The 21,772-nt window shown below is 43.4% G+C and overlaps 1 protein-coding gene across 4 annotated transcripts in view; it reads left to right on the forward strand.

Annotated features, from left to right (window-relative positions):
• Positions 1–21,772, forward strand: part of nfrkb (nuclear factor related to kappaB binding protein) — a 106,254-nt gene that overhangs the window by 38,194 nt on the left and 46,288 nt on the right. For 2 of the 4 annotated variants that reach the window (XM_041174201.1, XM_041174202.1), the window contains exons 9-15: positions 5,400–5,580; positions 8,869–8,974; positions 9,758–9,884; positions 15,147–15,224; positions 19,064–19,143; positions 20,096–20,139; positions 21,002–21,062. In XM_041174201.1, coding sequence (XP_041030135.1) covers positions 5,400–5,580; positions 8,869–8,974; positions 9,758–9,884; positions 15,147–15,224; positions 19,064–19,143; positions 20,096–20,139; positions 21,002–21,062 — 677 coding nt within the window. The remainder of the gene's footprint in view (positions 1–5,399; positions 5,581–8,868; positions 8,975–9,757; positions 9,885–15,146; positions 15,225–19,063; positions 19,144–20,095; positions 20,140–21,001; positions 21,063–21,772) is intronic. The other 2 variants (XM_041174203.1, XM_041174204.1) reach the window with 2 other exon arrangements.

Genomic DNA, 21,772 nt, shown 5'->3' on the forward strand with positions numbered 1-21,772 from the left:
GTAGTTCACCAACCTTATCAACCACATACGTGCACATTAACCTTGATTTAGGCTTTTTTACTTTCATTTTACTTTCCCCTTTACTCTGACCTCCGTCAAATGACATACTGTTGCCTTCTCCAATTCTATCAAACTCTCCAAGTATTCTGTTTACCTTGATACCACTCTCTGATATATGCTCCTTATCAGTTAATACTTCTCTACTCCCCAATGCCAGTTTTTCTCTTCTCCATTCTAAATTTCCCTTCAGGTTCCCATCCCCCTGCCAACCTAGTTTAAACCCTCCCCAACAGCACCAGAAAACCTCCCCATAAGGTCGTTAGTCCCTGCCCTGTTGAGGTGTAACCTGTCCTTGTACAGGTCCCACCTGCCTCAGAACCAGTCCCAGTACCTCAGAAATCTAAAGCCCTCGCACCTACTCCACTTCTCCAGCCACGTGTTGAACTGCTCAATCTATCGATTCCTGAACTCACTCGCACGTGGCACTGGGATTACTGTTTTTGAGGTTCTGTGTTTTAATTCCCTTCTTAACTCCCTAAAATCTGCTTTCAAGAGGTCATGCCTTTTCCTACCTATGTCATTGGTCCCAATGTGAACCATGACCTCTGGTGTTCACCCTCCCCCAAAAGAATGTCTTGCGGCCACTCTGTGACATCCTTGACCCTGGCTCCAGAGAGGCAATATACCATCCTGGAGTCTCGTCTACAGCCGCAGAAGTGCCTGTCTGCTCCCTTAGCTATGGAATCCCCTACAACTATAGCACTTCCACTATTCCTCCTCTCCTCCTGTGTAGTTGATCCACCCGTGATGCCACGAACTTAGTTCTTGCTACAGCCCTCTGAGGAACCATCTCGCTTAGCAGTATCCAAAATGGAAAAATGGTTAGAGAGCGAGATAGTCTCAGGGGATTCCTGCAGTACCTGCCTGTTTTTCTTAGATACTCTGGTGGTCACCCATTCCCTCTTTGCCCATGTATTTTTTAGGTACGGTGTGACCACCTCTCTAAATGTGCTAACTACATAATCGTCAGCCTTGTGGATGCACCACAGTGACTCCAACTGCTGCTCGAATTCTGCAACTTGGAGCTCAAGTTTATACAACTGGTGACACTTCCTGCAGATGTAGTCATCGAGGGCACTTTGTGGTTGCACAGCTTCCCACATCCCGCAGGATGCACACTCCCCATGGCTGAGCTGCATTGACATACCTTAACCTTTATGTAAAGTGTTTACTACAGCATAGTATAATAGAATTAGTCACCTGTCACTCTCCAGTGGGTTCCTCTGTGCTGAAATCGGAACGTTCTATAGTTCCAGCCGATCAACTTATTGTGATGCCACTTTTAGATTTTATCTGTAAACGCCTAGCTGTCACTCTCCTCACTGCTTTATGGGCTCCTATGACAGCCAGCTTCTTCCCCTGCAGCAAAGTAAGAGTCAGCTACTGGAGGCTAAGGAATGGTAGAAAAAGAAATGAGCACCCCCTTCCCCTCTTCACCAAACTCCCCCACTCACCAAACTCTAATGCACCCAAAGCAGCACTCTGCTTTGGCAGGAAGAATAGAAAAACAGAATATTTTTTAAATGGGAAGACTGCAAAATGCTGCAGTACAGAGGAATCTGTCCTTGTACATGAATCACAAATAATTAGCATGCAGGCCCATCTCGGCCTCCTCCAGAGGACCCCAACATTACAGATGGCAGTCTTTAGCCAATTCGATTCACTCCACGTGAAACAAGAAACGGCTGAAGGCACTGGATACTGGAAAGGCTATGGACCCTGGCAATGTTTCCAGCAACAATCCTGAAGACTTGTGCTCCAAACCTTGCCGTGCCCCTATCAAAGCTGTTCCAGTACAGCTACAACACTGGGATCTATCCAGCAATGTGGATAATTGCGCCCAGGTATGTCCTGCCCACAAAGGGCAGGACAAATCCAACCCAGACAACTACCGTCCCATCACTCTACTCTCGATCATCAGCAAAGTGTTGGAACAGGTCATCAACAGTGCTATCAAGCGGCACTTGCTCAGCAATAATCTGCTCACTGATGCTCAGTTTGTGTTCTGCCAGGGCCACTCAGCTCTTGGCCTTACCACAGCCTTGGTTCAAACATGGCCAAAGAGCTGAACTCCAGAGGTGAAGTGAGAGTGACTGTTCTTGACATCAAGGCAGCATTTGACAGTGTGACATCAAGGAGCCCTAGCAAAACCGGGGTCAAGGGAGCAGGGGGAAAACTCATGGCAGGTTGGAGTTATACCTAGCACAAAGGAAGATGGTTGTGGTTGTTGGAGGTCAGTCATCTCAGCTCCAGGACATCACTGCAGGAGTTCCTCAGGATAGTGTCCTCAGCCCAATCATCTTCAGCTGCTTCATCAATGACCTTCCTTCTATCATAAGGTCAGCAGTGGGGATGTTCACTGACGATCGTACAATGTTCAGCACTATTCACGACTCCTCAAATATAAAGTAGCCCGTGTCCAAATGCAGGAAGACCTGGACAATATCCAGGCTTGGGCTGACAAGTGACAAGTAACATTCATGCCACACAAGTGCCAGGCAATGACCATTTCCAGCAAGAAAGAATCTAACCATCATCTCTTGACATTCAATGACATTACCATCACTGAATCCCCCAACATCCTGGGGGTTACCATTGACCAGAAACTGAACTGGACTAGCCATAGTGGCTACAAGAGCAGGTCAGAAGCTAGGAATGCTGCAGTGAGTAACTCACCTCCTGAATCCCCAAAGCCCATCCACCATCTATAAGGCACAAGTCAGGAATGTGATGGAATACTTTCCCATTGTCTCGATGAGTGCAGCTCCAACAGCACTCAAGAAGCTTGACAGCATGCAGGACAAAGCAATCCACTTGATTGGCACCGCATCCACAAACATTCGCTCCCTTCAGCACGATGCACAGTGGCAGCAGTGTGCACCATCTACAAGATGCACTGCAGGCACTCACCCAGGCTCCACGACCACTACCATCTAGAAGGACAAGGGTAGCAGATACATGGGGACATTACTCTGTTCCAATCCACACACCACCCTGACTTGGAAATATATTGCCGCTCCTTTACTGTCACGGGGTCAAAATCCTGGAACTCCCTCCCTAACAGCACTGGGTGTACCTACATCATATGGACTTCATTGGTTCCAGAAGACAGCTCACCACCACCTTCTTAAGGGCAATTAGGATTAAGCAATAAATGCTAACCAAGCCAGTGACGCTCACAACCCCTGAACGAATAAAAAAACAAGTAATTAGGAAGGCAAATGGAATGATGGCCTTATTGCAAGGGGGATTGAGTATAAAAGTAGGGTAGTCTCTCTAAAGTTAGAAGGACATTGGTGGTACTGTGTCCAGCTTTGACAGCCTTACAGAGGGACATAATTACATTGGGAGCAGTTCAGGGGACGTTCATTATGTTGATTTCTGGGATGAAGTGGTTGTCTTATGAGGTGAGGTTGAGCACGTTAGGCCTATACTCAGAAAAATGAGAGGTGACCTATTGAAACATATAATTTTCTGAGTGGACTTGACAGGGTGGATGCTGGGAGGATGTTCTTTCTCATGGGGGAATCTAGAACTCGGGGGCACAGTTTACAAGTATAAGGTGTCCTATTTAAGAATGAGGTGAGGATGAATTTCTTCCCTGAGTGTCATTATTGTTTGGCATTCACTTCCACAGAGAGCAGTGGAGGCTGGGTCATAGAATAAAATCAAGCCCGAGTTAAGACAGATTTTTGATCGACAAGGGAGTCGAAGATTATGGGGAGTAAGTAAACAAGTGACGTTAAAACGATCAGATTAGCCATGATCTTATCGAATAGCGGAGCAGGCTCAATGGGCTGAATGGCCTACTCCTATTTCTTATGATCATATGAGGCATAAGAAAAAAATGAACATGAGGCAAGGATGGAAATATTAAATATTAATCTGACTTTAATGAGAGCCATAAAGTCAAGAAAGAAATGGCACAGCAGAGGAATTTAGGAGGAAATCCTAGAGCCTGGGTTCTGGGTAGCTATTGAACTATTGCCATTGGAGGACAAAGGATGGTGGGGGAGTGGAGACAGAGGAGGAAAGGTTCTGGGGATTTGGGAGATGACAGAGAGAAGGACAAGGATGTAAAGAGGTTAAATGCGATAATTTTAATTGTAGGCATTGGGGAATGCCTCCAGTGGTCAGCAAGGATAGGGGCTGTGGGCAAGTGGGACTTGGTGCAGGGCAGGGTACAAGCAGAGAAGTTTTGGCTGAGGTCATGTTCATAGAGGGTAAAGGATGGGAGGTCAACCAGGAGAGTGTTGAACTTGTGAATCATAGTCATGAATAGTGGTTTTCACAGTTCATGGACTGAGGTAGGGTGAGGAGAGGAGTTGTAACAGAGCTGGAAGTGTGTGTTTCTTTGTGATGGAGTGGATAACTCGGATTAACAGGAACCTGAATTTGCTGATAGTCCAATCCAGTACTGTAATAGGGTGAGGGACAGAGTTATTGATGAGCGAACAGAGTTTGGGTTATGGGGCAAAGACAATGAAAATGCTCTTCCCAGTGTTCAGCTGGAGGAAACTGTAGGTTATCAAGACTGGATTTTTGATAAATTCTCAGTGTGGGAGCAGCAAGTGAAGCTACAAAGAATGAGAGCTATGTGTCAGCAGGGTATATGTGGAAGTGTTTGTATGGTGTTGCAAAGGGGCAGCATGTAAATGAGAGGGAGGAGGGGCCAATTCATAAAGTAAACATGAGTTAGGGTTGGGCAATAAAAACTAGAAACGCCAGCAATACCCAAAATCCAGGAATGAATAAAAAAGTTTGTAAAAAACAAAAAACTGCAGATGCTGGAAATCCAAAACAAAAACAGAATTACCTGGAAAAACTCAGCAGGTCTGGCAGCATCGGCGGAGAAGAAAAGAGTTGACGTTTCGAGTCCTCATGACCCTTCAATAGAAGTTCTGCCAGACCTGCTGAGTTTTTCCAGGTAATTCTGTTTTTGTTTTAAAAAAGTTTGTAGACTTCCTGAATGAGATGAGGACATGGGAGCCAAAGAGACGCTGCCCAGAGCAAGAGATGGAAAAGCTGCATTCGTGTAAAACACCTTTAACTTTGAGGACATCCAGAGTCACTTCACAAATTGGCTTCAGATCAGGAGAGAGTGGGGCAGGAAAGGAGAGGCTAGGAGAGCTGTCCAATAGAAGGCTTCAGAGAACGCTGTTAGAGGGTGGGGGGTGAGGTTTGAAAAGGTAAATGTGGAGGTGAAATTAGATGGCTGAGTCCTGCTTCTGGCTGTGATACATGGGGTGTTCAATCATACCTATTGCAGGAGCAGACCCTTAACTCTGCAGCGAGGTGAGTAAATGCGGAATTAATGTTTTGTTTTCAACTCTACAAAGCTTTATTAGATCTTACATTCCCAAAGAAGCGAGTGAAAGATAAAGAGGAGAGGAAGAAAAAGAAACTCAAAGTGATAAAAACGGAGCCAGAAGATTTGGCAGAATCATCAGGAGCTGAGGGAGCTACTGCAGCAGCACCTGAGCAGCAGATCGTAACCAGGCCAGTCACTGCTCCTGAACAGTAAGTAACTTGCCATTTATTGGATATTTAAGCCCCGGTGCGAGATTGGTGGAGCTCAGAATCCGACCCGTATGAATGGCTGCTGATGAATTAATTGAGATTGTTTGATTCCCACTATTGTGAGAAAAGGCCCGATCTCAGCATCGAGAGTGTTCCAGCTACTCCATTACCCTCTGAAGATTCCCCAAGTAAATGGCACACAGTGGTGTGGCTTACTGTCTGGGGTTCTGGCTGCTGGAGATAGCGTAGGGTGAATTGTGTTTTAGCAATTGCTTTATAGGAGAGACTCTTACTGTATGTACCCTGTGTTATGACCCAGCAGTTGGTAAAGCTGAGTTATTTTTTATATAACCCTGGAGGGAAACTTTAAACAACTGTTATAACCTATATTTTTAATATGTTTGAGATGCAATCAAACCACCAGTTCTCGAAAGGTTTTTATATTAAACTAAATGAAACATTTTATTAAGTTACAACACATGCACATGGCTACAAATTACTACTCTCATAACTTTTAACAAATTCCCAGACTAATCTCCATTAAGGCAACAGCAACCCATAAATTTTTAAGCAGACACTAGACAAAGCATTTTCACCTTACAAATTCAAAATGAGGTTCTTTTCACTTTGGTTCCTGTGGAGACAGTTGTAGGCTTATAGCTGCTTTCATCTTACATTGCCTCTGCCCTGCACAGTCAAAACTGCTGTCTGTTATACTCAACACAGTTTATTGAATGTAAATTCTCATTGTTTCACCAGCCCCTTAGCACTCCACATCTTCTAACAGTAAAACCCCTTTCATTGTACCAATTTTATTAGTAATATAAACATATTGCTTGGTCTCTGCTAGCTAGGTGCCAGATTTCATTCGCCTTCTTGAATGCTCTATCACTATTCAACAAAATGCAAATGTACTCTACCTCTCTTACATCTCAAAATTAGTATACAGCAAAGTACCCAGACTAGCTGGCTTTAATTCAATTAAGACACAAATTAACCCTTTATTTTTAAAAACTTAATTTTCCATAACGTTATTTAATTAACAAATTAACCCTTTTTTAAAAACTTAATTTTCCATAAGTAACATTAATTACTTCATGACACCCTGGTATTTGAAAGACCCTTTTTTCCTCCCTGTGCTACCAGCACCTGACAATGCAATGGAGGAGTGTGTGAAAGACTGGGCAGGTAACAGGCTTCCTCAACAGCAGCTCCCAAATCTGTAGCCTTCAAGATTCTCTTGGAATCATACACCATCCTAACTAGAACATATATCAGTGTTCCTTCATCTTCACTGCGTTTAAATCCAAGAACTCCTACCTAACAGCATTGTGAGAGCACCTCAACAGCACAGGCTCACCACCACCTTGTCAAGATGTGCTAACATTGAGCGATAAAAGGCAGACACACCAGCAATACCCACATACAGTCATACCACACAGACCCAAGAATGAATTAAAAAGTAGACTTCCTGAATGAGATGTGGACATGGGAGCCAAAGAAATGCTGCCCAGAGCAAAAGATGAGAAACAGCATTTATATAAAACAATGTTAATGTTGAGAATGTCCAGATTCACGTCACAAATTGGCTTCGGAAAGGGGGAGGCTAGAAGGAGCGGCTTCAGAGAATGCTGTCGGAGGACAGGGGATGAGATTTAACAAGTGTTCCAGGGAGTAAGAATCAGTTGAACGGTGTGTTCAAGGATGAATTATAAAGCAACAGGAATTTACAGAGATTGGAGGGAGGCTGTGCAGGGTTTTAGAGACAAGATTGGAAATTCTTAATTTGGTTTACTTAGGGATGTGACACCAATGCAAATGAACAAGGACGGGGTGATGAGCAAGTGAGACTTGATTAAGGGGGAGATAATTCTTTCAGTGAGTCAGGAGGTAATAGAAGAGCCAATGCTGGGGATGATCTGACTCTCGTAATAGGAGTGAAACTAGCTGAGGGCAGCTGGAGAATCAAGGAGAAGCTCTGGTTTATTAACAGGGGAAGGCTTGTGATTGAGAAACTGATTCATCGCATGCAGGTTCCATACTGTCTAAAATAAAAGCAAGCTTGGTGGTGATGAGTAGATGAAGCCAGCATTTTGAATGCAGTCCTGTAGATCGATAACTGGTTTATTGAAAAATCAGCATGGCGGCAGGTGCCAAATTATGACAATGCAAATAAAGCAAGCAATCGTAATTAATAACATAGTTATAGACAATCATTAAAATAAAAATTAAGATTAAAATTATTTAAAAATTGGACAATTATGAGCAGTTAAGCATAAAAATAATTACAATAATGCAAAATGCAGATCCTAATTTACAGAACAAAAATGAAATGTCTCCTGCACGCTGCATCTTGTGTTAAAGTTTATCGACCATAAGTTGTCAGGTTGAGTTCATTAAATTCTCGATCATTTGCATAAATATTTCTGAGTCGTATCAGATAGGGGATTGACTGTCTCGTCATCTATTTGGCCTATATCTCATTTGCGGAAAGGTGTCTTTTCTCCATAATTCCATTGCACACTTACTCTTGTGTGATTAAGGCAAGAGGTTGTGGTAATGGGAGGTGGGATTCAAGAGTCTTCCAGCAAAGTCCAGACAAAACTTTTTCCGCCTTTCAGCACAGGAACATACATTCAGCTGTTTGATTGTGTCAGAGTAGCTTTGCTACACTTTACTTAGGATCAGTTTCAGTGCTTGTTTCTGACTGCTTCTGAGCTTGTTCACATGCTCTTTGGTAAGCCTAGCATTCCAAACTGGAGTTAAGCATTCATCAATGGGTCTTATGCAACTATTAAGCACAGGGAATAAGTCAGTTTGATGCTTGAGAAGGTGTAGTACGTGAGGGCTTCCATTTGCTGTCTTAAACATTAAGTACGCTTAAGTACTTGGTAATCCCATTTGAGATCACTTTGAATATGGATTCCTAATAGTTTAATGCAGGTTTGTTGTCCAAGTTGATGAGAGGAGTATCCGGAGGGTTCCACACAAAGCACAATTCCTGGCTTTGCCGTTTTAGGGGTCCAGCCTGATGTGACTTGCTGTTGCCCATTCACTTGACAAAGTGATTGCCCCTTGCATGTGAGATGGGAGCCTTGATTATTTCAAGTGGGTCAAATTAAGCACATACTTGCTGTATAGGATGATTCGATGTGTGGTGATATCGGTACAGGCTTTGTTTATGTTATGATAGCTAAAAATATGATAGGGCCTAACCTGTGCTGTTAAACTCCTGTGTTGGTCTGCTTGGCAGCCATTGTGGTTGAACCCTTTGTGTATGTTGTGCAGGACTCTGGATGCGACAAAACTCACAGCAATTCCTGGGATAACAGCAAGTTTCTTTGGTTTGCTGCAGGAGATTTTACTGGCAGAGGGAGAGGCAAGTGTGGCCGGGGTAAGTAGAACAATAGTCACATCCAGAGTATTGGCAGCTTCTGACTTCCAGTGTAGTCTGTAACCAGCTTGCATCGGTGGACTAAGAGTTATAACTGGTTTCTGCCTTTCGTGATTTATGCCCAATGGGGAAGGATTAATGTCTGCTACAGTAGAACTGAGATATTAGAAGAAACCAATCTGTATTTACTATATACTTCGGAGTCACTGTTCTTGATATTCCTGCTTCCATCCCCCACCCCTGGTTTGTTCACACTCCCTCTTTCTCTATCTCTCTTTCTCCCACCCTTTCTCTTTCTCCCTCTCTCCTGTTATCCCTCTTTCTCTCTCTCTCCCTCTCCCCACCACACCAGCTCTCCCCCTTCCCCCTCCCCTCTTCCTCTCTTTTCCCATCCCTGGGTCCTCCTCCCTCTCTGCGTCCTCACCCTTTGTCTCTTTGCCTCCCCAACCCCCAGCCCAGTCCTCTCCACCACCAGCATGGTCCCCTGTTTGCCCCACCCTCTTCTTCCTCTCCTGTTCTTCCACTTTCATCACTCTCCCTTTCTCTTAGTCCTCCTCCACCACCTCTCCTCCTTTCCCCCTCCCCTCCCTCTCTTAGCTCCACCCTTTTAGTCTAACCTTGTCTGTTGATGATGCAGCTCGGGTTTATCCCCTGCTGGTATTATATATATTTATATATAGTATATGTTATGATAGTGAGAGATGACATTTCCCTGAGCAGGGACCAGGGCGCAGAGGTTGGCTCCATATATTCTCACCTTGCAGTGTGCTTTTCATTTTGCAGATTGAGGAGAAGGTGCTTGAGTGGCAGATCTCTGCTCCCAGTACGTTAAACTCTTGGTTCTCAGATGCCTCCAACTGGTCAGAACTGGTTCATTCTGCTCTCCGCTTCCTTTCTGGCGAAGGTGGGAGTAAGTTTGGTTTCTAATAAATTATAGTCACTCTTTAAGTACAATTACATCGTGTTTGAAACATAATGAAATATTGCTCACTTTCTTTCACCAATTAGTGTGGGCAAGATTTCTCTTGCCCTTCCTCTGCAGGCCCCAGTGTTTGCAATAGGGCTGAAGGTGATTGGAATCTGCGGCGGGAGTTATTCTAAACACCTCATGTTGAGCCTTCTGGTAGTTGAGTACCAACAGGTTCCACTCACCTATTTCCTCAGATTTAGACCATATTCTGTGCCTCCATTTTGTTTCTTTTTTTTTTCCTTCACTTTGTAACTCTTTCGAATACAAACCCGTTTCCATCTGTTCCTATTCAGATGAAGTTACATTGTTTCATAGTTGCCATTGTGAGATTTGAACTCTTGATCTTGGGGTTACAAACCCAGTATCATAACCACTTGGCTATTTAGGCCAAGCTCCTTCACTTCGTATTTGGACAGCTGCTATCCAGCCATTCACACCTCATCTGGACACACCTACAGTTTCTTTAATTTACCAATTACCATTCTCTTTGGCCTTGTACCATGAAACCTTTTGTCACTCCTCCACCCCATCATAGACTTTCCCTTTTGTTCTTGCTCCTCCCTCTTTCTTTTGCTCAGAACCTATTACATTTCTGTCTTACCTCAGTACTGATGAAGGGCCATTGACCTGAAACATTAACTCTATGTAGACAGATGCTGCCTGACCTGCTGAATATTTCCAGCATTTTCTGTTTTTATTCAAGTCATCTATGGACATTTTGGCATATCTTATCAAAATATAAATATTTTATGTGGTTATTAGCCTGTGATTTCCATAAGAAATTAAAGCAGGAATAGACCATTCAGCCCGTCAAGCCTGCTCCCCATTCAATATGATCATGGCTGATCTTGGACTTCAATTCCATTTTCCTGCCCCCTCCCATATCCTTTGATTCCCTGAGTCAACAAAACCCTGTCTATCTCAGCATTCAATATATTTAGAAGATACCACTCATCCCTACCAGGACTCCTGCTACAGAGGAAGGGCAAGAGAAATCTTACCCACTCTAATTGGTGAAAGAAAGTGAGCAATATTTCATTATGTTTCAAGCACCATGTAATCCCATCAGCTCTCCCTCATTCTCCGTGCCTCTGCCATGGTCATATTTCATTTCCTTTCTCCCTCTATCTGAACTCACCCCTGGTATTTGGTGCCTGTTCATGAAAATGAAACAGTTGATATGTTTTAGTGTTCCAAATGGGCTCATTTGAAGAACACTTCCTATACTATGAAAACATGCCAGATGCAAACCTAATAGCTCAGTATTTGGGTGCGGAGCTTGTCAGCAGTGGCTTCATTGGTGGCACCCTCACCTATGAGTCCGAAGATTCTGGGTTCAAGTGCCCCCCCACCGCCCCAGGACTTGAGCAGAAAAATCTAGGCTGACACTGGTGGAATACTGAGGGATTGCTGCATTGTTGGGGGTACTGTTTTTCAGATGAGACATTAAACCAAAGCCCCTTCTGCCCTGTCAACTTAAGAGTAAAAGATCTTATGGTACAGTTTGAAGAGCAGTAGGGGTGATACCCATAGAGCCCTGTCAGTATTGGTCCCTCAACCAACATCACTAAACCAGATTATCTGGCCATTAATGCAATACTGTTTGTGATAGCTTGTTGTGCTCAAATTGGCTGCCATGTTTCTTGTTTTATAACAGTGACTGCACTTCAAAAACACTTTATTGGCTGTAAAGAACTTTGAGACATTCTGTGAAAGGTGCTTTAGCAATGCAAGTCTTTATTTTTTTCTTGAGATGCAGTGTAAATGTGACATTGCATAGGATATATGGCACAGAAACAGGCCATTTAGCCTGACCAGTCCATGCTGGTGTTTATGCTCAACTCGAGCCCCCCATCTTTTCTCATCTAAATCCACCTATTCCCCTCTCCCTCAAATACTTATCTAGCTTCAGTAGTGTGCTCCATATTCTCACCACACTCTGGGTAGAGAACTTTCTTCTGAATTCCCTATTGGATTTCTTGGTGACTATCTTATATTCATAGCCATGAGTGATGCTGTTCCCCACAAGAGAAAACATTCTCTCTCTCCCCACTCTATCAACACCTTTCATAATTTTAAAGATCTCGATTAGATCACACTTCAGCCTTCTTATTTAAAGAAAATTAAATCTATGTTGTCAATTCTTTCCTGATATATATTCCTATTTCTGGTATCATCCTTGTAAATGTTCTCTGCATTCTCTCCAGTGCCTCTATATCCTCTTGATATAATGGTGACCAGAACTGCACATAGTGTGGCTGCTCAAGTGGCACATAATATGGTTTAACCAAGGTTTGATATATGTTTAGCATAACTTCCCTACTTATGAATTCTGTCTTTCTAGAAATCAAGCCTAATGGTTAGTTTGCTTTTTTTTTAACGGCCTTGCTAGCCTGTGGCGCAACTTTCAGTGATTGATTCATTTGTAATGTGGCCTCCTTATTCTTTATGCTGAAATGTACTACTTCACATTTACCTGTGTTAACTTCATTTCCCAATTGCTTGCCCATTCTGTAATTGCGTTAATGTCCTCCTGTAATTTGTCGCAGTCCTCAGTATTTGCTTCCCCCCCAATATGGTGTCATCCGCCAATTTAGAAATTATGTTTTTTGATGCCAAATTCCAAATTACTACTGTAAATTAGACCATAAGACATAGGAGCAGAAATTAGGCCATTCGGCCCATCGAGTCTGCTCCGCCATTCAATCATGGCTGATAAGTTTCTCGTTCTCCCGCCTTCTCCCCGTAACCTTTGATCCCCTTACCAATAAAGAACCTATCAATCTTGGTGTTAAATACACTCAATGACCTGGCCTCCACAGCCTTCAGTAGCAATGAGTTCCATAGATTCACCACTCTCCGGCTAAAGAAGTTTCTCCTCATCTCTGTTCTAAAAGGTCTTCCCTTTACTCCGAGGTTGTGCCCTCAGGTCCTAGTCTCTCCTACTAATGGAAACATCTTCCCCATGTCCACTCTATCCAGGCCTTTCAGCATTCTGTAAGTTTCAATCAGATCCCCCCTCATCCTTCTAAACTCCATCGAGTATAGACCCAGAGTCCTCAAACGTTCCTCATATGTTAAGCCTTTCATTCCTGGGATCATTCTCGTGAACCTCCTCTGGACCCTCTCCAGGGCCAGCACATCTTTCCTGAGATAAGGGGGCCAAAATTGCTCTCAATATTCTAAATGTGGTCTGACCAGAGCCTTATAAAGCCTCAGCAGCACATCCCTGCTTTTATATTCTAATCCTCTTGAAATAAATGCCAACATTGCATTTGCCTTCCTGACCCACTGACTCAACCTGCAAGTTAACCTTAAGAGAATCCTGGTCTAGGACTCCCAAGTCCCTTTGCACTCCAGATATCTGAATTCTCATCCCATTTAGAAAATAGTCTTTGCCTCTATTCTTCCTACCAAAGTGCATGACCTCACACTTCCCCATGTTGTATTCCATCTGCCACTTCTTTGCCCATTCTCCTAACCTGTCCAAATCCTTCTGCAGCCTCCCTGCCTCAATACTACCTGTCCTTCCACCTATCTTTGTATCATCTGCAAACTTAGCCAGGATGCCCTCAGTTCCTTCATCTAGATCATTAATGTATAAAGTGAAAAGTTGTCCCAACACTGACTCCTGCGGAACTCCACCAGCCGCCATCCTGAGAAGGACCCCCTTATCCCCACTCTCTGCCTCCTGCCAGACAGCCAATCTTCTATCCATGCTAGTAGCTTGCCTCTAACACCATGGGCTCTTATCTTACTGAGCAGCCTCCTGTGCGGCACCTTGTCAAAGGCCTTCTGGAAGTCCAAGTAGATAACATCCATTGGCTCTCTTTTGTCTAACCTACTCGTTACCTCCTCAAAGAATTCTAACAGATTTGTCAGGCATGACCTCCCCTTGATGAAACCATGCTGACTTTGCCCAATTTTACCATGCACTTCCAAGTATTCTGAAATCTCATCCTTAATAATGGACTCTAAAATCTTACCAACGACCGAGGTCAGGCTAATTGGCTTGTAATTTCCCGTCTTTTGCCTCACTTCCTTCTTAAACAGGGGGGTTACATTAGCGATTTTCCAGTCCTCTGGGACCCTCCCTGACTCCAGAGATTCCTGAAAGATCACCACTAACGCCTCCACTATCTCTTCAGCTATTTCCTTCAGAATTGTGAACAGCAGTGATCCCAGCACTGATCCTGTGGAACACCACTTCCCATCTTCTGACATCTGAACAATTATCCTTTATTCCCATTGGCTGCTTTCTGTCTGGAAGCCAGCTAGCAATCCATTCTGCTGCTTATGCCCTGACTTTCTCTCTAACTTTATTCATTTACTGCATTTCCATTGTCTACTCTTATCTCTTAGCTCTTCAAAGTATTCAGTAACGTTGGTGAAGCAAAATTTCCCCTTTTTTGAAATCCATACTGACTATTCATCATTATAGTCTCATTTCTTCACTTTCTTTTATTCTTTAATAAGGATTCCATTATTTTCCCTACCTTGATGTTAAGCTGACTAATCTATAATTCTCTGGATGTATTCAGTCCCTCTTCTAAAATTTAGGAGTTACATCAGCTAGTCCTCTGGCACTGTATTTTTTTCTAAACAAATTAAATTTGAGTAGTAATACCTCTGCTATCTCGTTGCTAGATTTTCTTTAAACATGTGGATGGAATCCATCCATACCAAGGGTGTTACCCTCTTTGAGTTTGTTTAAGTTATTCAATATATCCTCTTTTTATTTTAAATGCTCTTATCTCATTGCTCATCGCATCACCCAATGTCATGTCTCCCTGTTCTATCTCCCTGTAAATACCAAAGTGAAATAATTCTTTAATATTTCTGCCATCTCTCTATCATTACCTTTGGCAATACCTTGTCTATCCCTTAATGGTCCCATTCCCATCACAGCCTTTTTTATTCATGCGCCTGCAAAATATTTTACTATTTTGTTTCATATTGTTTGAGAATTGAATCTCATAGTTCCTCTTTGTCTTCCTAATTGTTCTTTTTACTTCTCTTTTAATCTCTTTGCTTCATCCTCTCCTCTGCTGCCTATGTACTTAATGTTCGCCACTTTCCTAACACTCAATTGATCCCTTATGTCTTTATTCATCCATGGAATCTCACTAGCGTTAAGTTTGATCTTTCCTTGTAGCACTGCACAGGTGAAGATGTCTGATGATGTGACTTGATTTCACACAGGTGGAATGTCTACACTTCCCTCCAACTTTGCACCCTATGTAAACTGCACAGAGCGAGGCCAGCAGTGGAAATGGATTGGTGAGTCAGGGACACGCTACTACCATCTGGGGGTAGTATGCTATCTTAAAAGAAAGGCTTTTGCTTATATGAAGGGCTGAATGACTATTCCTTTTCCTGTGTTCTTTTATAGCAGCGCATTTTGTCTCTCATGTCTCCCTGGAGAGAGAAACAGAGTTAACATTTTGAGTCCGTATGATTCTTCTTCAGAGCTAAATAGATATAGAGATGTGATAGATTTCATACCATTTAAGAGGGGGTGGAGCAAAATGGAAGGCCAGGGATAGGTGGGAGCTCAGGAAAGTTGACAAAGATGTCATGGGCACAAGACAAAAGGAGTGTTAATGGAAGTTAAATACTAAAGAAGGTGCTGATGGTGGCATAAAGGTATGATAGCACAATGTGTTAATAGCAGGACAAGGGCCAGCGCTTTGAAAGCACAACATAGAAACAAGGGACAAATGGCCCTGTGTGGGTGGGGGGGGGGGGGGGGGGGGGGGGGGGGGGGGCGGAGTTGTGGGGTGGGTGGGAGGAGGAGGAGAAGATGTGGTGGAGGGTTCGGGAAAAATAATAAAAAATAAATGTTAAAAATAGAAAAAAATGAATAAATAAATAAAGGCCCCAAACACTCATTTCAGGTGAAGCAGCGCTTCACTTGCACTTCTTTCCATTTGGTCTACTGTATTCGTTGCTCCCAATTGGAGCAACACATTGGGGAGAATAAACGCAGACTGGAGGACCACTTTGCAGAACATCTTTGCTCAGCTGCAAGTATGACCCAGGCCTTCCTGACGCTTGTCATTTCAACACACCACCACTGCTCTCATGCCCACATGTCCATCCTTGGCCTGCTACAATGTTCCAATGAAGCCCAACACAAACTGGAGGAACAGCACCGTATCTTCTGATTATGCACCTTACACCCTTCCGGACTTAACATTGAGACTTCAGACCATGAACTCTCTCCTCCATCTTTATCCCTTCTTAAGTCCATTTTTAAAAATTTTATTTATTGTTTTATTTATTTTTATTTATTCAATTTTTACTTTTTTAATTTTTAAATTAAAAAAATAAAATCCGTTTTACCCTTTTTCCCCAAACTCCTTCCACCGCCCCCACAGGGGCATCTGTCACTTGTTTCTGTATTCTGCTTTCACAGACCACTGACCTTAACACATTCTGCAATGTTACCTTTATGCTACTATCAGTACATTCTTTAGTCTTTAACGCTCCCTTGTGTCCATGACATCTTTGTCAATCCCTCCTGAGCTCCCACCTATCCCTGACCTTCTATTTTGCTCCACCTGCTCCACTGCCTCTTAAACAACATAAAAACCATACATTTCTACTTTTTAATTCTGAAGAAGAGTCATACGGACTTGAAATATTAACTCTGTTCCTCTCCCCACAGATGCTGCCAATCCTGCTGTGCTTTTCCAGATTTTCTGTTTTTATTTCAGATTTCCAAAATCTGCAGTATTTTGCCTTTAACTTCGGGCTGAAGGTGTGATGCAGCTGAGAGGTGTTGCAGTGCCCTCTGCATCTATTGTTCATTAGTTTTGGGGTAGATTTTATTTCACACATTCTGCCATTTGTTAACAAAAGATCAGTTTAATTTAACCTATTCTTCATAAATGCCCAAGTAACAAAAGTGAGCATTGCTTTTCAACCCCAGAGTTGCTATGGTGGGTGGGATGTTCCAGAATTCAGACAGGGTCCGTAAAGGTGAGAGTACAAATGGAAATGTCATGAAATGGTAGCAGATGGGTTTTCTACATGCGCATTGAACATGAAGACAAGGAAGGAGGGTGAAATTATCGAAGACACTGTTTCATTGGAGTATCATGTGGAATTACAGGAAGGATATTAAATTACTGGCAGGGTGGAGTGAAAATTCACCAAGACACAAATAAGAGGTTACAGCGTCGAAAAAGGCTGAGAATTGTGACATCGTTTTTAATTGGATTAGAAAAAACTATAAGAGATTTAATATAGGGTTTCAAAATCTTTCATGTTTCTGGCTAGTGAATCAATAACAAAGGGGTACAGAGTGGGGATTATCACTAGAAGAATGAGGGTTACTAGAATAAGGAAAATAATGTGCACAGTGAGGCAAATTATATAGAGCGCATATAAGGCGCGCAAATATGCTAAGTGCAATCAGTTAGGGAAGATCATCATAGGAAAGGGGATTAAGGATGGCCGAGGTAATGTCTTGAAAAGGTAGCTCAGAAGATGTTGGATGGGCAAATGGCTTCCTCCTTTGCTACAATTTATGACTTACTTGAATTTAGGGCAGTGAGTTGAAAATTTCCCCTGAGTCATGGGCAATTCCAGTGGCTAAAGGTCCATTTTGTCTTGAGAGCCATGAGCATTTTGAATGGCTGACCAGGCTCAAAGTGATGAATGGCCTACTTCCCCTATTAATGTTTTTATGAGAGACACAGATGTTTTGTGGTTGTCATCTTTCACACTCTACTCCTGTGGAACTTCAGCACCCAACCAGTTAAAAAGTACAAGATGGGACAGCAGCATGTGAGGTAGTTGGGAAACAGGAAACAATTCAATGTTGTTAGCAATTTAAGCCATTACTAAAAATTGTGAAGTTAAGAATAGTGTGGAACAAGGTGTTGATAATGGGCCAAGGGCAGAGGAGAATCTTACCAGATACTTTGATGTGGACCTTGACCTTCACAGTGGGAGTCGATCAGTCAGCTGATCATTGCAACATGAATTCACCAAGGCTCCTCAGACAGCACCCTCCAAACCCACGACCACTACCATTTAGAAGGACAAGGGCAGCAGTCACATGGGAACACCACCACCTGGAATTCCCCTCGAAGTCACTCATCATCCTGACTTAGAAATATATTCCCATTCCTTCACTGTCACTGGGTGAAAATCCTGGAACTCCCTTCCTAACAGCATTGTGGGTGTACCTACACCACATGGACTGCAGCAGTTCAAGAAGGCAGCTCACCACCACCTTCTCAAGGGTAACCAGGGATGGGCAATAAATGCTGGCTTAGACAGCGAAGCCCACATCCTGTGAATGAATAAAAAAAGCTGGACTCAAAATGACAATGAACGACTGCTTATTCAGGAATTGGGTCATTGAGATTGAAAAAATAGGAAAATCTTCCCTAGGCAGCACTATTCCCAGTCAGCCAAAGCAGGGACAACAGATTCATGTGGAAATCAAGGGCAAGGAGAAAACATCATGAAAATAACTGGGCAAGATGATGGTGGGAAGACTAAAGAAAGCTAGTTGCTTCTTATTAATGTGTGGTAAATACAACTCCAGCCTTAATAATTATAAATCTTTGTGTTTCAGCATCAATGATGCATGTAATCTTTTTCTTCAAATTGATTAAGCACTATCTTCAGTAAGTTCTCTCTTTGCAAAAATGGACAAGCCCCAGTTGCAATTAGTGAGATCATAGTAACTGTCAGAAAGCACTCCTTGAGTGCTGCACCACTTGTAAGCAATGTTCACAAAGATTGGTTAGTAATTATAAAAACAAAAAAACTGTGGATGCTGGAAATCCAAAACAAAAACAAAAACAGAATTACCTGGAAAAACTCAGCAGGTCCGGCAGCATCGGCGGAGAAGAAAAGAGTTGACGTTTCGAGTCCTCATGACCCTTCGACAGAACTGTCAATCAGTTCTGTCGATCAGTTCTGTTGAAGGGTCATGAGGACTCGAAACGTCAACTCTTTTCTTCTCCGCCGATGCTGCCGGACCTGCTGAGTTTTTCCAGGAAATTCTGTTTTTGTTTTTGTTTTGGTTAGTAATTAAATTGAAAGATTGTAATTATTAACTGCTCAGTTGTAAAAATTTCCTATTCTCCGTTGCCCAGGTTCTGGACGGGATTCGGAGAAAGAAGTGACCTCGTTGTGTCAGCTGTGGTTTGAGGTTAAGGATCAGACGTTTCCCAAGGTATAGCTGCATAATGTCCAGGAGCTAGAAGATGCGATTAGACTGGACCTCTCTTCGGGCAGCACAGAAATGATCCCTATCGCCCTCCTTCTCGGGAGCCTCTCTCCATCGCCCTTACTCACAGGGGAGCCTCCCTCCATGGCCCTGCATCCATTGCCCCCCCTCACACTGCTGCTTTAGGAACTGGGTCCCTAACATAAAAGGCTGGCAGCCTTGTTTGTCCCTAGATTAGGTTCTACATCTGTCCCTGTTCCAATTAAAATTCAGGGCTCTTTAAATCAAAAGATTTTGATTTGCACTTGTCCCTATTCCTAAACCATTAGTGTCAGCCATGGCTCAGTTGGTAGCACTCTCACCTTTAAGTCACAAGGTTTGGGTTAAAGTCTCTGCAGGATTTGAGTACAAAAGGAAGGCTGAGTCTTCGGTGCACTATTGAGAGGGAGTGCTGCAGTCGGAAGTGCTATCTTTTGGATAAGGCGTTAAACTGATGCCCAGTCTGATCCCTCATGTGGACATAAAAGATCCCATTGACACTATTCTAGGGAGGAGCAAGACCAATATTTATTCCATTAATGAACATCATAAAAACAGTTTAATTGGTCATTGTCACATTGCTGTTTGTGGGAGTTTGTTGTATGCAAATTGGATGCAGTGTTTCCTACATTACAATGGTGACTACACTTCACAAGTACTTCATTGGCTGTTAATTAATTTGAGGTATTCGATGGTCTTGAATGGTGCTATATAAATGCAAGTTTTTCTTTTTACTCCCCACCTCTGCCCACTTTATTTTTTCAATAAAATAATTTTTTTCCTCCGGTTTGCAATCTCTGCCAGTTCTGTGTTTGAGCACTGTCAATACTGGACTGAAGCTGTCCATGCTGGGTTCTCGAAGGGTTAATGTTATGTTTGAGCCAAGGAGGCTGTGATGTATTGTTTCTTTCTCCTACAGGAATCTGAGGAACTTCCAGACATTGCACCCCCAACACCCAGAGTGTAAGTATCACTTAATTCAGGATTCAGAGGCTTGAGGGGATCCTGCAAATGAGAAACAGGGACTGTCAGTTGTGCTGTTATGAGTGCTCTGGATGTGGAAGGAGAGAGGCCGTGAGGTTGTACTTGATGTAAAATTGTATTTATCCTCAGAATATAATCGATTCATAACTGACCTTAACAGTTGCTAACGTGCAGGAGTTGGGTTTATGGTGCATTCAGTGCTGGTTGCTTTGAGGCCTATGCTAGAAACATTGGCTTCAATTAAAGCATGTAGTTTGAATAATGAGATAAAATGTGAAATATTTCCAAAGTGAGGCTAGCTCCTGGGCTATGCACTAGTCGAAACAGTTCCCCTGAAGATTGCCAGTGCAGCTGGGTGAATACAGCCTGCAGTATCTACAGGAAAATCCAACCCATCAGAGCACACTTCCCCAGTCAGGCTTGTCACCTTTCATCAAAGATATATGGCTGAATCCCAGCATGGAGATGGAAATCCTTCATTAATAAGGGAGTGAAAGGGAATCAAGAACAGACAGGAAAGTAGAGTTGAGGCCACAGTCAGATTAGCCATTATCTTATCAAATGGCAGAGCAGGCTCAAGAGGCCAAATGGCCTACTCCTGCTCCTAATTCATATGTTTGTACAAGGGCTGTCTTTATTCACAGAGCACAGGGAAGGTGCTTGGTGAGTACCTGTGGTTCCAGGGAGCGGGGTGGAAGATGCAATCTTGAGGTATGGTTCTGGGCTGTCCAGTGAGTGGTTCTGGGGTACAGTTTCAGGATGTAGCGTCGGTTATTGGGGTCACTTTTAGGGAGCTTGGGGTGGTTCCTATATGTGACTGGTGACATTTGTTTAATTGCAGCAGAACGGACTATGTGGTGAGACCCAGCACTGGAGATGAAAAACGTGTTTTCCAAGAGCAGGTGAGAATCGAGAATCAAATGTAAGATTTACATGCTCACCTTTTATATCCCTGACAGAACTTGGATCACAATACTCTGATAGCCTCCCCACCAACTCAATAACCTGCGACACCCCCCCCGCACCCAATACTCTGCTTCAGCCCCCCCCGTGCCCTGTGCCCTGAGGTGCCCTGCGACACCCCATGCCCTGTGATGCCTGATGCCTTGCGATGCCCCCCTTTTGGTATCCCATGACAGCAAACCCCGACCCCCCCCCCCCCCCCAGCCCTCAGCCCCATCTCAATACCCTGTGACACCCTCAAACCTCACCTCAGCACCCCGTGAAGCTGTCTACTCCCAGTTCCCTGTGCCATCCACATTCCCCCAATTACCCCACAGCAATGCTGAGATCTTCTGTCCTCAGTCTCCTGAAGCTCTGAGTTTGTCAATAGCTAACTGGGTTGTACTATATCCATGTGCTAAAGCAGTGTCATACACCATTGCTGTTGTTATAAGCCAGACACCATGCCCTGCCTCAGCCAGAGCTGACAGTGAGCTTTGAATGAGCTGTGCCACTAGCGCAAAGTCTCTAATGACTGAGTCAGATTCCTAGAGAGATGGAGCTCTTTTTGTTCATTGTCCCAGCTCAAGAGGTTTGGGCTGTAGATTAGATAACTTAAGAAATGGAAGTAGGAGTAGACCATATGGTCCATTGAACCTGCTCTGCCATT

This window comes from Carcharodon carcharias, chromosome 25 (genome assembly GCF_017639515.1).
Source record: "Carcharodon carcharias isolate sCarCar2 chromosome 25, sCarCar2.pri, whole genome shotgun sequence".
Lineage (NCBI taxonomy): Eukaryota > Metazoa > Chordata > Chondrichthyes > Lamniformes > Lamnidae > Carcharodon > Carcharodon carcharias.